We start from the raw sequence: 17,268 nt of genomic DNA on the forward strand, positions 1-17,268 counted from the left end.
ATGAGTACCCCAACTTCAAAAGACTCAAGCTCAAGGGGGAAAAAACCTGTTGAACTCCACAGAAAGAGAGCTCACTACAGCATTCAATTCCGATCCAACCTCTCATCTGTCGTCTCCTTCTTTCAAACACTTAAATTCAGTTCAAAACATCTTCTAGAGCTTCAAAAGACCCCATTCTGGTATTTGATCCAAGCTCTAACCACTGGAAGGATGGATCCAAAGAAATCTAGGAAATCCGATGATGATGTAGTTGCCATAATCCAATGTTACAATGAAAAAACAAAAGCATTCACAGTTGGGAAGAAGAACCTGACCTTTACAACAAATGACATGACCTTGATTTTTGGTTTGGAAGGATGTAAAGGAGCCATGTCATTAAGATACTCTAAAAAGCCAAAATCTGCATTCCTCAGGAGAAGATTCCAAAAGGACACAAGGCTCACTGGTCCTGTTCTTAAAAATGCCTTGGTCAAAGCAATGAAAGGCAAGCAACCAACTGACTTCAAAGATGTAGCAATCATTGTTACATTGTACTTGTGTCTCACCCTATTTTTTGCAACAAGTGGGAATTCAATAGGTTGGGTTTTTATAAAGTATGTGGAACCTCTTGAATCAATGAAACAGTATGATTGGCCGAAAGCAATCACATCAACATTGATTGATTCTATCATGGCATTGCATAGAACTCCAGAAAAAGTTACGGGGTGTGTCATTGCATTGCTGGTAAGTATAATATCCATTCAAATTTGCAGTTATCATACTTACAAATTTGTGCGTTTACAAAATTTTATTTACTTTCATTTTCATCATAGTATTGGCTATGTGAACATGCAACTATCATTGACTCAGAAGACAGTAACACAACAGACTTCCCAAGATGTGCCAAGTGGAACCTTCAAACCTTGACAAAACAGCTGCAGAAGACACCAGTCCACTCTCTTGCACCTCGACAGGTTAGATTCCTATTGCTACCGAAATCTCAGTGAAATTTCAAAATTTCTTTGACCACTGCTTTGTTTCCATCCTTGTGCATTGATTGATTAAGATTAATTTTCTATGAAATATCAATTTATGTTTTCTTCTTTGTTAACCACTGGTCTATTTCTGCCATTGCAATCAATTTTCTCTACCATCCAAATTTCTCTGACCACAATTGTAACACATTAACTTATATGCCCTGATTCATTTTCTCTAATATCTGAATTATGTTCTTTGTTACATAATTTTCTCTGGCCCATCAAATTTTATCTCCTTGTGTGTAATTTTCTCTGCCCATAACTTGTGTGCCTTGCATCTTTGATAAACACTGTTTATTTCTACCCTTCTAATGAATTTTCACTGGAATTCAAATTTCTCTGACACAAATATAGTAAAACATTAACTTATAAACACTGCTTATTTCACTGTTTCATAATTTTCTCTGCCCCATAAAATTAACTCCATGTCTCTAATTTTCTCTGGCCCAATACAATTTTCTCTGAAGTTTGTTTCCAATTAGTATCATTTAGATGAATTTTATTTTCCTTATTTGAATTTTTTCTCTCAGTGAATTTTGTAACATTTCTCTAATAAAAGAGTCTCCTGTTACAGATTGATAACAAGCAGCTAGGCAAAAACCCATCTGAGGAGTTCTGTCTTGGCAAAAAGACGAAGAAAGAATTAAAAAAGGCAATTGTCATTTTCAATGAGACATTACAAGATTCATCTGAAGATGGAGGAAATGAACAAAAAGAAGGCAACACAGAAGAATACGAAGCCAGCAATGGACAAGAACATCAAGCAAGCAGCACAGAAGAAGAAACCACCAAAGAAAGTGAAGAAACAGAACCAGAAGACAAAGAACAAAATGAACAGAAAGAAGAAGACAGTGAACAAGAAGATGAAGATGAAGATGAACAAGAAGAAGAGAACAAGGATGAAAGTGATGAAGAAGAAAATAATGAGCAGATGGACCAACAACATGATGGCATTTGTGGCTCAACAATGCATCAGCCTGAAGAATTTGAGGAATCAAAGGATGCCCAAATTGCTGATCTACGTCAAAGACTGAAGGCACTGTCTCAATCTAAAAAAGAAGAAGACAGAAATTGGATGGAATTACTTGCTGAAAAGGATATTTCAATAAGAATCCTGACATTACATAACTCAGAACTTCAAGAAAAAGAAAGCACAATCCGAATGAAACTAAGGATGTTGGAGGTTGAAAAAGCAGACGATGCAAAAACAATTCAACAGTTGAGGTGTTCAAATTCGGAGCTTGAAACTGAAAATGCCAAATTGCATGAACAAGTTCAAGAACTATCTGTCCAACTAGCAACACAACCATACCGAACACCACCACAACTTCAACCACAAGGTCAGTGAAAATCTTGAGCCACAAAAAGTTATGTCCTTGTGCCATCATAACTCAGAGAAATTTCTATTTATTATAATTTTCTCTGTCATTGGTAATTTTCTCTGGAAGTTATATCTCTCTCAACACATTAGTTATATTTCTACTGCTCATTTCATTTCTCTGTATATTTTCTTATTCCATTTTTGCGGCTTGTTTGATTTTCACTGTGTATAGTTGGAATGCAACTGGAACAACAACCAACAACCCAACAAGAGCAAATCCCACACAAACAACAACCGAAACAAAAGAAGAAACTCTATGGTAACTGCAAAATATTGAATTAAATAAATTTACATATTGAAATATCATCTGTTGCTTCAGATAAATTTCACTTTTCCTAATATTTTCACTGCCTACAGTCAAAAAAGATCCAACCTCAATGATAAAAAATTTAAAGGCAAAAGAAAGGAAGGAAAAGCAGCATGATCCAGAATTCCAATATCCGAAAGTTGCGAAAGTGACCAAAGCTTCAAAACAAGCTGCAAAACAAGTTGAGCAAAGCACGAAGGACAAAGAAGTGCTTGATGCTGATGCATACGTCTTGCCTCAACCTATAAACATCACAAAATCTTGGGTCTTTCCACAAACTCTTCCCATTTCAAGATTGATAAAAGATCATATAAAAGACATCTTGCAGCACATATCAAATGTGTCTGGGCTTGTGTAAGTACAACAAACAAAATAGAACATAACAAACAACAAATTACAAACTTATGTTGCATTAACAACAATTCAATCCCTTCTTTGTCATCTTCTAGAGCTTTAATTTGGACAAGTGAGTTGAATATCATTACCTTTGAAGACATTGGAAACCTCATAAAGCAAAAAGAAATTGCCAACAATGTAAGTCTTTCCCTTTCATCAACATTTCTCTACAATGTTCCATCAGCCTTTATAAAACAATATTACAATTATAAATCATATTTTTCAGGTCATTGATGGCTATGGAGAGATCCTTTTGGCTGACCAAATCAGAGAGAAACAACAACCAACCTCATTTTTTTTCACATCCATGTGCTTGGTATGTTACTACTATTTTATTTGATTTTCTCTGGAATTTACTTTCTACTTTCTCTTCTTAATATACTTCTTGAAGTCAGTTGTGTCACTAACAAAACCATTTTTTGATTTTCTCTGAGCACAGAATTTCATCAACATGACAGAAAATCAAAGTTTTCGAGTGTCCTTATTTGACAAGCATATTGAAACAGCATGGAGGAACTATAGGTTCCTCCATTTCCCAATAAATACTGGAGGTAATGAGAAGTCCACACATGGAAATCACTGGACCTTGCTTGTCCTGGACAAACAAGACAATTTATGGAGGTTCTACAACTCACTGAGGCCAAGAAGGGATGATGCAGAAGACAAATATGTCAAAGATGCAAAACAATTGGTAACGAGTGCAAATTTCTCTGATCCATCATCATCTTTATGTGATGATAATTTTCATAGAATCCCATTGACTTGTCCGTAAATTTCTCTGTTATATAAAAATTATTTTTTTGCAGCAAGATTACGTGGAGAATTTTTTGAAAGCTTGTCTTGAAAGAGACGCTCAATCACAACCCTCCTTCAAATTAATTAACTCACAAAACACAAGTTATGACTTTGAGTATGTCAACAATGCTCCACAACAAGAAAGCGATTCGTAAGTTTCATACATCTATAAATAAGATAATTTCAGTTGCATGTTTCTTAAAACTAACCATACCTATAATTTGTATGCAGTCTGGATTGTGGCCTCTTCGTCTGCTATATAATGAAACAATATAGCAAGCATGAACCTATCAAATCCAAATTGTCCACACAAGAGATAAGGTTGATGAGGGCAGAACTCATAGAGAGATTTGTGACCGAAGTTGGCCGGTCATGGACTGAACCAATTGAAATACCCCCAGAAGAACCACAAATGTAATAGTGAAACTAGTGAAAGGAAGACAATGTACATATCCACACAGAGAAAATTGTCTCACATATATGTATATATCCTTTCTTGTTGATACATTGAATGAATGATGATCCTTGACGTATATGTATATATCCTTTCTTGACTAATCTAAATTTCATTTTTTTTTTTATTTCTACTAATGTAAATTTCAACAATTGTCTGCCAGAGAAAATTGTCTGCCAGAGAAAAATGTCTGCAGAAATTTCTCTGGTATAAACTACCAGAAATTCACAGAGAAATTTAACTTTTATCGTCCGAAGGGGATGCCTATATGATCATGTAATCTGTAAAACTTTGTGTTGGTACAAAACAATCATCAAACTCAACAAAACACAAAGCACACAGTAATTTTATCTGCCACTGGAAAATTTCATTGCATGAATTTCAAATTTCAGAACACAATGCCCATATAGTTTTCTCTGATGGTGAAAAATTTCTCTGGTGAAAATTTCTCTGGCTTTGACACAAACTTCTGAGTTCAAGTGAGTCCAGAGAAATTCTTTCCTGGTCCAGAGAAATTCTCAACTCAGAGAAATTCTCAACTCAGAGAAAATCCAAAAGAGCTTGATTTTGTTTCTTGGTTGTAGAATAATTTTTTGAATGCTCTGTCTGCTGTGCACATTTCTTGAAATGACTGATATGAAGCTACCAGAAATTTACAGATAAATTTAACTCATATCTCACCAAAGAAGGTGCCTATATGATCATTCAATCTCTAATGCACTGTGTTAGTACAAAACAATTATCAAATTGAAAAAACACAATCCACACAGTACTTTAGTCTGCCATTGTCAAATTTATGTGGATGAATATGAAGCTTCAAAACACAACACACAGAATTTTCTCTGCCATAGGAAAATTTCTCTGGATAAATTTGACAGGTACTACAAACCCACTGCCTATAGTATATATCAACAAACACACTTTAATTGATATTGAAAAATTTCTCTGGATGAATTTGATTGATATTATTATATACACTGTCCAAAAAATAAATTTCACAAAACAAAATACACAAAGTAATCATCAAATGTATTATTCCATCAATAAAATGTATAATCCTCAACTATTTACCAAAGGTTCCTTGCATGTCCTCTTATTATGGTGACCAATACTCTCACAACGACTACACTTAATCACCCTTTTAAACTCTCCAGTAGAAGCAATTCTGTTCTTCTTCGGCCTCCCAGCAGGTCTCTTGCTCAATGGAGGTAAAATCATAGCATCTTCAATGCTACACACAGGTTTTTCAACAGTTGGAACTGGGCCAATCGAAAAGGAGTATGCTTGACGATACATATCAGCATGAAAAAATGGTTCAACAAATGAATTCAAATTCTTTCCACTCCTAAAAATTGCAGCAACAGCATGTTGACATGGATACCCATTTATTTCCCATTTTCGACATGAACAAGTTCTCAACCCAAGATCAACCATAACCGAAGGAAAACAATGCACTTCAAAGACATTATCAGATGATAAACTCACATTCCATGTCCTCCCGTCCAAAAAAGACTTCTCCAACACACTATCCATACGAGGACACAAAATTTTATTCCATTTACTAGAGAGCAGCCTCCTATCAGACCTCATATTCATGATTTGCAACCGTATCATGTCCACCAAATTTGTTATTGGCAAGTGCCGAGCTTCTCGTATCCATGAATTGAATGACTCAGCAACATTTGAATACATCTCACCATAACGTTTCCCTGCAAAATATGCATCACTCCAATTTTCATATGGTAAACTTCTCAAAAAAACACTCACAATGTCTCCTCCCTCACTTTTTAACTCATTTAACTTGAAATGAAATGATGCCTTTGTTGGAGCATATGCACATTCTGAAAACTTGGACACAATCGTCTCCCTAACCAAATTTGTGTTTCCACATGACAACTTATCCCTCAAATTTCTCTTTAGATGTTCCAGACAAAATCCATGAAAGCAGTTCGGGAAAAACCTAGCAATTCCCTCCACAATTCCACAATGTCGATCTAATATGAAACTTATCACCCTTTCTGATCCTAATACTCCATATAAATGTTCAAGAAACCAACACCAATTGTCTTTATTCTCAGCATCAACAACAGCAAAAGCTACAGGAAAAAAACCTACAAAACAAATAGGAACAAGCATATTAGGTACACACATGCAGAGAAAAATAGAACAATAAACAACCAGAAAAGTTTGACACTGCCAACATCCAGAGAAAATTCACACATTTGCAACATCCAGAGAAAATTGAATAAGTGACCAGCTACAGAGAAAATTCACACAATCATAATATACAAAGAAAATTCACTTAGTGACCACCTACAAAACAACAGAGAAAAATAGAACAATAAAACAACCAGAGAAGTTTGACACTGCCAACATCCAGAGAAAATTCACACATTGGCAACATCCAGAGAAAATTGACTTAGTAACCAGCTACAAAGAAAATTCACACAATCATAATATACAGAGAAAATTCACTTAGTGACCACCTACAAAACAACAGAGAAAAATAGAACAATAAAACAACCAGAGAAGTTTGACACTGCCAACATCCAGAGAAAATTCACACATTGGCAACATCCAGAGAAAATTGACTTAGTGACCAGCTACAGAGAAAATTCACACAATCATAATATACAGAGAAAATTCACATAGTGACCACCTACAGATACAATTCACACAATGACAACATCCAGAGAAAATTCATACACTGACAAAAATCCATTGAAAATTCTCACAGTGGCCACAACAATAGAAAATCCACAGTGGCCAAAACCAGAGAAAATTCACATTCACTCAATTCCTACATGTATAGAAAATTCACATACTTAGATAAAAATAGATATATTTACAATTACCTTCATTCCCATCTTTCCCCGTTGCAGCAAGCATAACTCCTTTGTATCGTCCTTTCAAAAATGTTCCATCAAGAAAAAGCAATGACCGACAATATTTGAAACCAGCAATGCATGCATGAAAAGCCACAAACACTCTTTTGAAACGCTTGTTATCTTCAAAATCTAACTCAAAACGACTCCCTGGATTGTTCTTCAATGCCTCATCAAAATACCACCGTAATTGATCAAATGACAAACAAGAATCCCCATATGTACTACATTTTGCTTTCTCAACACTCAACCAACCACAGTTATAACTAATTGACACCCCATACTTGTCTTTCATTTCTTTCACAACATCCACTGGACGAGTTAAAGGTTTTGCACTTACCTCTTCAAGTATCAGCCCAAAAACCAAGCTGGAAGTCATCCTCGAATGTTTACTCGTACGAACCGCCACACCACACGTATGTTCATTGTTCAAAGTCCTTATGTAGAAGAACCCATTTGTTTTTTCAACAGAAGCATGTACACGCCACATATATCCCCTTGATTCCTTATATGTACATTCTGCCGTAACCCTCAGCTTGTCATTTTTAACATACGTAAACTGAAAACCAACCTCAATAGCATACTTGCATAAAAAAGTACGGAACTCAACCACACCACCCTCAAACTTTTGTCCAACACTCGTAATATTATTCCGCCAACTAGCCGACAATAACACCTTTTCTTGGTGAGAACAAAACTTAGAGAGTGAATTCCTTTCAACATCCACCAGCCTATCACACTCACCATCCACAACATCTACCCAATTAGACCCCACTTCATCCTCTTCATCAGAAGTACTACATCTACTAACTGAAACATCAACTATATCAACACCGCGTGCACAAACAACCCTCAACATATTCAGAAAATCAATATTATTTCGAACCATACAATTCGGATGGCCCAAAATAGAATATGAAATACACATAGTCTCAGGTTTCAAATTCTCCCATGTTTTACACAAAATGCCAACCAATTCCTCAAAATTCAATTCGCATGAAACATTAATGACAATAGTATCATTCCCATATTTGCACAGCAACAACACTGCACTGTCCATTGAAACTGAAACAAAAAACAACAAAGAAAATCACAGAAACACTTCACAATAACAACATAAATGTACAGAGAAATTTCTAAAAATCATAATTTTCTCTGAACTTAAAATAAAACTCCAAAGACATCTACAAACTGATATTCACCTTCAAGATGATAAAAAACAAAATCACAGAAACTTAATGAATCACAGAGAAATTTACTGCTAACAATTAAACACAATTATAGAAAAAAAAATCACATAGAATACAAGTCCAGAGAAATACTTTTCTCTGAACTACAAACTGAAAGTGAGTAACAAACTTACAATTTTCTCTGAACTACAAATACAAGTATAGAGAAATTTATGAACTTACATTCACTTTCTCATATTCTATCACCATTGCAAACTTCTAATAATATGTCCATATGCACTTATAATTTCCTCTGGACTACACAAACAATAGTGCAGAAAATGAAATTTCTCTGGTTTGAAAAAACATAGAACACAACTATAATTCATCAGCATGTTGATAAAAAACAGAGCACCAAAAATGAACTCTAAACATCAAAATCACCTACACTGTCAACACTATCTGAAATTGATCAAAAAAACAAAGAATGAAAAATTAATTCCAAAAATAAAAATCAACTCTATCAAGCTGGCCTCTCTCTAAACAAAAATCAAAATACATTTGGAATCTAAATCGAAAACAAACCTAATTCAACTCAATTCAAAAACCTACGCGATCAACACACTGTCAACACTCTTTCAAATTGATTAAAAAACAAATAATAAAAAATTAATTCCAAAAATAAAAATCAACTCTATCAAGCTGGCCTCTCTCTACACAAAAATTCAAAACAAATATCAAAATGCATGTGCTATCTCCATCGAAAACAAACCTGATTCAACTCCACTGAAAATCTACGCGATCAATACACTATCACACCACTGAAATCTCCGACGAAATCTCCAACAAAATCTACACGATCGTAGCAATCTTTCTCGTCAACTCCACTGAAATCTCCGACGAAATCTCCACCATAAAATCTCCACTGAAATCTCCGACGAAAACTCCGACAAAATCTCCCCTTCAAATTCGGTTTCCAAAATGTATTAGTTAAGTCAACCATATAATATTCAAACAAATTTATGTTATAAAGGAAGGGTAATTTAGGTACTTTATAACCTAAAATAAATTTGAGGGACCTTAGCCATCAAAACATATTATAAAGGACCTCTCCTCATATCAAAAGTAGAGGAGGGACCTTAGGCCAATTTTCCCTAGATTATAGCCATTTCCTACCCACATTGAAATACACATTGATATATATATATAGTTTTCATTCAGCATAAGTTAAAATAGAATTTTTTGACTACAATAATCACAAAAAGATAAAATAAATTTTTTAACTCAATAAGACAAAATGTCACATTCAAATCATAATCATTTGATTTTTTCTTTCGCAAAAGTCAAAAACACCTGAAAAATTCTATTCCAAACAAAACTTTTTAACCTTAAATTAAAATAACTAAAAAATTAAAAAGTCAACCCCAGAAACTCATAATCTCACACATACAGACGCAAGAGTTTATAGTCATGATTTGTGCAATGAGAGAAGTATTAACTAGCTGTCAACATTAGATAAACCATTTGATAATGTGCAGTGGGATACCCTCTTACACATACCTGTTCAGAATTATTATAAATGCAATAGAAATACCTTAGGAATACATTAAGATCTTGTTTGTCAATTATATATTTTAATTAAAAAATTAAAAAAATATATTATAAATTATCATATCATTTTTTTTTATTTTTTATACATTTTTTTATAAAAATTTAAAAAATTATTAAAATTATATATTTCCGAACGAGATCTAAAGAAAAATATACAAAGATTAACGTGATTTCCAGGCAAATATGTCTACGTCTACACGTGATTGAAATAATTTATTATAAATTGTAGAGAGTATCTGAATCTTAAAACAAATCTCGTTGTTTTCCCTCTAGGTCCATGGCATACCATGTGAGTGTGGACCATTGAATACTATGTCATGTGGGTGCCTTGAACTGGTTGTTGAATCATTAATAGCCTATATAGACATGATATGAATCTTTCGATTCAATAGTATGGCCTCAGCTTAAAAGTCAATTTTTTTTACTTATAAGTTATATAACATCTTTAATTTTTATATATTTTTAAAAAAAAAAATTGAAAAATTAATTTTTTAACCTATTTTTTAAGGATTCGTTTAGGACGTGAGTTAATTTTTTAATTATTTTAACCTAGAGCTAAAATAGTCTCGTTTAGGATAGACTTTTTAATTTTTTTATTTTTGTGAGATAAAAAATATAATAATTATGATTTGAATGTGACAATTTTTAATCTTAATATTAAAAACTTATTTTGTCATTTTGTAACTAAAATAACCCAACCTCACCCAAACCTCCATGCCGCTAAAACAACTCTATATACTCATTGAATGTGCTCTTGTGGCTTTCTAAAACAATTACTTTTCAATTAAAAATTTTAAAAATTACTAAATTATTTATCATTTTTTTAACGGAAATTATTTATCATTAATTAAAAAAAATAAAATGTTACATTAACGTTTTCATTTTAAAAAAAATTAAGGAGTATTTGGAAAGAAGGTTGAGCTAAAATAATCCATTAAGAGATAAAAAAAGGCTTTTAATATTGACTTTTTAACTAAAAAAGCACAAAAGATAAAATTAGCTAAATAAGTTAATAAAGCAAAATGTCACATTCAAATTATAAATTTTTCACAAAAATCAAACCAAATAAACTTTTCATCCCAAGATAAAATAGTCAAAAAGTCAAAAAACTAACTAAAAAAGTCAATTGACAGACGGCAACTAAAATAGTCAATAAAATAAAATATCGCATCTAACTCATAATCATTTCATGTTTTCTCTGACAACCATCAAATCAACTAAAAAAAAAAAACTAATCAACTTCCTAAATACAACTCTTTTAACCAAACTAAAATAATTAAAAAGTTAAGGGTCCGTCTGGGAAGAGCTTTTCTAGGCTTTTTTGACTATTTTAGCCACAAAAGACAAAATAGGCTATTTTAGCCACAAAAAATAAAACATCACATCCAATCCATAATCATTATACTATTCTCTCACAAAAAAAGTCAAAAAAGCCAAAAAGTCAAAAAATCTTTTCCAAACCAAACTTTTTAGCCCAGGCTAAAATAGCAAAAAAATCAAAAAATCAAAAAATCAACTCACTTCTCAAACAGAGGCTAAAACAACCAACTTCTCAAACAAGGCCTAAGATGACTTTTCAACCATATTAATTTTTTTAACTTCTAAAAATAAGCCAAAAACTACTAAACTATTTAGGTGACATGCATAATATGATTGTTTATTGGTAGAACACCTTCCCTAAGCTATTTTGTACTAATGTACTCAATTCACTTGTTATATTTGCTAGTTTAGTTCGATTTTTAAGTTTCATTACTCTTTAGATAGAGAAAAGTTAGGGATTATAAAAAAAATTTCATGAAAATAATGATGAAAGATTTATGATTCTTGGATTATCTTAATTAGTATGTGGTGCTTTATTTTAAGTGTAATCTAAGAGTCACAAAGCTTTCATGATTATTTTCATGAAAGATTTTTTATGATACCTAACATTGCTGCTTTAGATATAGGGGTAGGGTAAATAATAGTGCAGTGGGTATTAAAAAAATTAATTATAAAAAATATAAATATTAATAATTAAAATCATAAATTTTTTTATTAATGTATAATAATTTTTTAAAACTACCACTAAAGGTAATTTTCTCTTAAATATATACCATAAAAATAAAAAAATAAGAACTCTTTAAATATATAGATATAATTTTACTAAAACATCTTGCCTACTTGTCAATCATAAAGATAATAAAAGTTAGTTTTTTTTCTTTTTTCTTTTTTCTTTTTTTCTTTTTTCTTTTTTTCTTTTTTTCTTTTTTTCTTTTTTCTTTTCCTTTAGATATTAATAAAAGTTGGTTGAAGAATGAAGAGTAACAGATTCCACAGAATCTTTACGAAGGTAATCCCAAAAGCAATACATGGGATCTATTCAAAGCCAGTCCTTGCTTCCATATGATGGACCACCTTTTTTAAATGAAAAATGTTTGGGAGCCCTAATTCTGTGGCTCAAATGTGGCTCAAATGGCCAAAACGACGTCGTTTTGGCCATTTTGATGTTGTTTTGTACTCAAAACGACGTCGTTTTGGCCATTTGAGCCACATTTGAGCCACAGAATTTGGGCCCTCTACCATTGCTCTTTTTAAATATAATAAATAAATAAATAATATATTGGCTTTGGAGTCTCAATATTTTATTTTATTTTATTTTTTTAATATTTGTGAGATATCGCTGCTGATAAAAAAGGAATATATGAAATTGTGCTGACATAATTTTGGATTGTCCATGTGACCTAAGTTGTTGGACAAGGTGTTAGGTGGGCGGTCAAAGATTGCCAAAATATAATGCGACCATATTGGAATTCTTGACATTCGGATAGAGGATAAGAGTTTTAAATGATATCAAACTATCTGCTTGGGTGAAGTTAGTCTCTTGAGAAAATTAATCTTAATTCAAATAAAAAAAATCTTAAATAAGTGATATCCTCATAAAGGATAGAGTAAGACTACTAGAAGAAAGTGGACATTGATCACTATTTAACGATGGCATTTTATTTACGCTTTTACTTGAGAGCATTTGTTAACCGATATCTTTGTGAGATAGTTGATTAACTTGATCGTCGGAGTGTTCTTAGGTGGACGAGGCACCAGTATTTTCGTCTTTTTGTGTGCAAATGTTAGACTTTTCGATTTCTACACGTACTCCATGGCTTAGTTCACAAAATCTCGGCGAAGAGATCCAATTTGGTTGTGAGGTCAATTGGTTGTGGGTCAAAATTCAATACCCACAAAAATATTTGGTAAGTTGTTGATGGGTGGTTTCACACACCAAAAATACACACTAAACTATACCAAATTCCTTAGAATAGTGGTAAGTCTAGGTATCGATCCACAGGAACAAACGGGAAATTAAACTAATTTAATTGTTAAATTCCTAATTCAATTTTGATTAAAAAGATGATGATTCATAATCTAATGATAATTAAATTAAACAAAGCGAGTAGACTAGCAATAATAAATAAAGAAGAAATTATTGATTTTGAAAAAAACCTAAGGTAATGAATTCACCACTAGTTACATAAATAAGATTTCAATTTGAGGCTCAATTATGTTACGGTTCGAACTAAATAATACTTCGCAACCACAAGCTCAAAGCATTTATCAAGAGAATTAACACATTCAATATATAGTCACGAATCATCTCAAGTAGTATAAGTCGTTCGCTCTAAACTAGGGTAGCAACACGACTCGTCCCTTGTAATATGGCTCCTCTCATACCTGGAATATGAAAGAATAGATAACCATTGTATGGAAAGCATTCAACAATTACAGAAAGCAGAATACTTGAAGAAATAATGGAAAATTATATTTAAAAACTTCTTGAGAACCATACAACGATTCAAACCATTACATAAAAGAAAACCTATTTACTTGGCTAGGGTTTCATCAAAACCCTAGAAATAGGAGCCTAGCCACTTATGAAGGAGTGGAAAAAAGTAGAAGAAAAAGAACCCTCTATGAAAATTACCCTTGAAGCTTGAGAATCTCTTTTTTCCAAACCCTAGCCTCTTTTCTCTCTTAGAATTTTCAGAACCCTAATCTAGCCTTTCTTTTGTCTTTTTATACCTCTGCTATTTTTCCCAAATTCAAAACATCATGCACGCTTCCCGAGATAGGACCGCACGTGCAGGGCATTTCACTGCATGTGCGGAGAGGGTTTCTCACGTGTCAGAATGGGCCTCTGCAAGTGCAATTTCTTTGAGCTCTGTTTGGTTACAATGAATGGGTCGCATGTGTAGGAATAGTCCTCCGCACGTGCGGGAAGCATTTTTCTCTCCAATTTCTACATTTTTGCTCATTTTATGCTCCTAGTGTATCCAACCTGATTGGCATTAAACATGCATAAAATATATAATTTGACAGGTAAGTAAGGTTAAGAGATTCTAATTATTAGTCTTAGTGTTGCGCAATTCGACCTTAATCACATCCCTCAACTTAGAACTTGTTAGCCCTCAAGCAAATAATAAAGAAAGATAAACAAAATTAAACCAAATCTAACTACCTCCTCTTTCGTGGGAAACACGATTGCATTTAGCATATGCAACAAGCCTTGTTAGCCCTTAAGCAAAGAATAAAGAAAGATAAACCAAATTAAACCAAATCTAACTACCTCCTCTTTCATGGGAAACACGATTGCATTTAGCATATGCAACAAGCCTTTAAACCACAAAGCTATCCCAAGTGGACGAGTAAAGTCTCGTGAGGGTTTCCAAAAATGATACCCACAAACATTAACATATTCACATCTATCCCAACAACAATTAATCACACTACACCACTCAAGAATTAACTTTTGTGCTATTACAGTGCAATATTACGACATGACGAGTCATTGAAGGCACAATAGACAAACATGAAAGAATCTATTGATCAAAGATCGCAACTCAGTATTACAAAATTAAGTTTCATGTACTTGTGAATGCTAGTAGACACATCAACAGTACTCTCAGTGTAAAGTGCAATCCCCATAACTAGTTAACTGTCCACTATAATAGCCCAGTGTAACTCACAATAATACCCAACATATACAGAAAAACTAAACTTTTGTAACCGAAATTATCAAATATATATATATTTTTTTTTTGAAAGACTATGCAATATCCTAATCTATTAAGCTTTCAAATCAACCCATGTAATAAGCATTGGGCCAATGACTCCCAAACAAAACGGTTTTAGGGCACTAAGTGTGAAAACACCCCTATGGGCTTAATAACTCGAGTTAAAAAGGTTACGAACCTGAACAAGGTATTTTCCTTATTTTTTTCTTAACTGTTCAATGCCTAGGTCCCTTAAGCTTTCTAATTAACCTATGTAATAAATATTGGGCCAATGACTCCCATACTAGACAGTTTTAGGGCATTAGGTGTAAAAACACCCTTACGGGCTTAGTAACTCAAGCTAAAAAGGGTACGAACCCAAACAAGCCAAGTTTTTTTTTTTTTTTTTTTTTTTAGAATCAAGGCTACTCATTTATTCTCTTCTGCAACCCTAGCAATTATCAATGATGTACACCAGGGATTATAATAGAGAGGTCACTGCTATGATAGTGTGTTCATGTGAAACAAGGCATACTTATGATAAGTGTACTAATACCACAACAACAAGCAACTATCCTAGTGCAAACATCACATGCGAGTCTTTATCCAATAAAACCTTTTCATACAAGTCTACTATGTTCCACCTTACTAGCAACAAGTCAACATCAAGTAAAATAGTGCAATTAAGTGAAGCAGGTATAAACATGAATTATGAATTATGAGCCAAGTAGAAGTTCACAAAAGAAAATACCCTTGTCCCCCAACTTGAATGTGACATTGTCCTCAATAGAAACAAAGGCGAAGAAAATAGGAAAGAGAGAGAATTTTACCAGATATTGTAGGTGCACCTCTAGCTAGGCAGATATAAACACAAATATTTTTTTTTGAAGAAATAAAAATATAAATAAATAAATAAAGGAAGAAAACAAAATAAAATATAGTAGGTGACTACTGAGAATCCGGTGGTGGCGGTGGTAAGAAATGCTACGCAAACAAGACGTGCATCGATGACCGCATCTCGAATGCTTCATCATGAATCCAAGCGTAGAGCTGGTCAAAACGCTGCTGGTTCGACTCCCGATATGTAGAAAAGTTAGTTTGTAAGGAGGGAACTGACTGCTGATATTCGAGCTGGTAGGCATTGAGGTGGTCGAATGCCGCTTGAGAATATCCCTATGTGCCTGAAAGTCCATGCACAACCCCATGAGAAGCTGGTGGTGCTCCTATAGGTCATGTTTGATTCACAAGATTAATAGTGAAGTATTAATAATCCTATTAAATTAGTGTGGTATTCACTATCCAATTGGATTAATATCGATTGGATTAATAATCCCACCCTTACCCCATTACTAATAATCCTACAAATTTATTGGATTAATTATCCATTGGATTAATAATCCTAAACCAAAATATTAAAACAAACATAGGATAATTGGGCCCACGGATTAATAATCTCAATCCTATGCTCTAATCCACCCAATCAAACATGCCCAAAGAGTACTGTCGACCTGATCCACAGAGTGCTGAAGCTGTAAGTACTCCTCTCGAGTCATGTACATCGGCTCCCCTTGGAAAGCCACTAGAGAGGCAGGAGGAGGTGGTGGGTTGTGCATGGGGTCATCGGCATCAGCAACTAGGACATCGACCTGGAGTGGTATTGGGGATAAGTTATGTTGCCATTCTCGTTGGCCGAAAGTAGAGTAGGCAATGTCGATCTCTTCAGTCGGATCAATCAGAAGGCTGTCCAGCTGGAAGAGTAGCATGAGCAAGTTGGCAAAGGGCAGGTGCCAAGTCGTGTTCTACATAGATTAACGCTAAACAGCCTCTTGCATAAACTCCTTTCGGCACTTAGCTTTGTGCCCAAGTAGAAGGGTATTCTTATACAACACCGAGTCAAGGAATAATAAGTGGTCAGGCAGCTTGCTCTGGCGCAGGCATGTGAAGTTAGGATAACCATGGGCCCCCGAAAAGAATTCTTGGATGATGCGAGGTATGGGTTGCTGACCCTCAACTTCAGGGAATGGCTGACCGTCACGCTCGTCATAGAAACCTAACACCTGGACAATCGTGGGTTGTGTGATGGTAATGTTGTGGCCATCAATGGTGGACAGAAGGTCGAGAGAGGACACCATAGGCTCCTCGTATAGGATCTCGTAGAAGAGTCAGACTAGACGAGGATAAGTTAGCACCGTAACAGTGCAAATGCCCAACTGTTACCGAAGTTGAAGCT

At 33.9% G+C, this 17,268-nt stretch overlaps 2 protein-coding genes and 2 long non-coding RNA genes across 4 annotated transcripts; 2 read left to right on the forward strand and 2 right to left on the reverse strand.

Moving 5' to 3' along the window:
* Positions 1 to 3,062, forward strand: LOC145807114 (uncharacterized). Its single transcript, XM_082905044.1, has 5 exons — positions 1 to 723; positions 813 to 953; positions 1,591 to 2,356; positions 2,570 to 2,656; positions 2,755 to 3,062. The coding sequence occupies exons 1-5, from the start codon at positions 1 to 3 to the stop codon at positions 3,060 to 3,062; spliced, it is 2,025 nt and encodes a 674-aa protein (XP_082761170.1).
* A 686-nt stretch (positions 3,063 to 3,748) lies between these two features.
* Positions 3,749 to 4,401, forward strand: LOC145807730 (uncharacterized). The gene is made up of 3 exons (XR_014351054.1): positions 3,749 to 3,791; positions 3,907 to 4,046; positions 4,127 to 4,401. It is a non-coding gene; the product is annotated as an uncharacterized LOC145807730 (long non-coding RNA).
* An 874-nt stretch (positions 4,402 to 5,275) lies between these two features.
* Positions 5,276 to 7,613, reverse strand: LOC145807115 (uncharacterized). The gene is made up of 2 exons (XM_082905045.1): positions 7,205 to 7,613; positions 5,276 to 6,460 (listed from the first exon to the last, which is right to left on the reverse strand). The coding sequence occupies exons 1-2, from the start codon at positions 7,611 to 7,613 to the stop codon at positions 5,409 to 5,411; spliced, it is 1,461 nt and encodes a 486-aa protein (XP_082761171.1). The 3' UTR covers positions 5,276 to 5,408.
* A 412-nt stretch (positions 7,614 to 8,025) lies between these two features.
* Positions 8,026 to 9,379, reverse strand: LOC145807654 (uncharacterized). Its single transcript, XR_014350916.1, has 2 exons — positions 9,176 to 9,379; positions 8,026 to 8,299 (listed from the first exon to the last, which is right to left on the reverse strand). It is a non-coding gene; the product is annotated as an uncharacterized LOC145807654 (long non-coding RNA).
* Positions 9,380 to 17,268: the final 7,889 nt, after the last annotated feature.

This window comes from Camellia sinensis, chromosome 14 (genome assembly GCF_055761805.1).
Source record: "Camellia sinensis isolate YWXY chromosome 14, ASM5576180v1, whole genome shotgun sequence".
Taxonomy (NCBI): Eukaryota; Viridiplantae; Streptophyta; class Magnoliopsida; order Ericales; family Theaceae; genus Camellia; species Camellia sinensis.

What these genes read in the sequence shown, in the direction of transcription:
- LOC145807115 (XM_082905045.1), bottom strand. Translation starts at nt 7,613, where the DNA reads ATGACTTCCAGCTTGGTTTTTGGGCTGATACTTGAAGAGGTAAGTGCA. An exon ending in GGGGAAAGATGGGAATGAAG is followed by an intron (nt 6,461 to 7,204) that starts GTAATTGTAAAT and finishes TTTGTTTTGTAG; the next exon opens with GTTTTTTTCCTGTAGCTTTT.
- LOC145807114 (XM_082905044.1), top strand. Translation starts at nt 1, where the DNA reads ATGAGTACCCCAACTTCAAAAGACTCAAGCTCAAGGGGGAAAAAACCT. An exon ending in GGTGTGTCATTGCATTGCTG is followed by an intron (nt 724 to 812) that starts GTAAGTATAATA and finishes TTTTCATCATAG; the next exon opens with TATTGGCTATGTGAACATGC. An exon ending in ACAAAAGAAGAAACTCTATG is followed by an intron (nt 2,657 to 2,754) that starts GTAACTGCAAAA and finishes CACTGCCTACAG; the next exon opens with TCAAAAAAGATCCAACCTCA.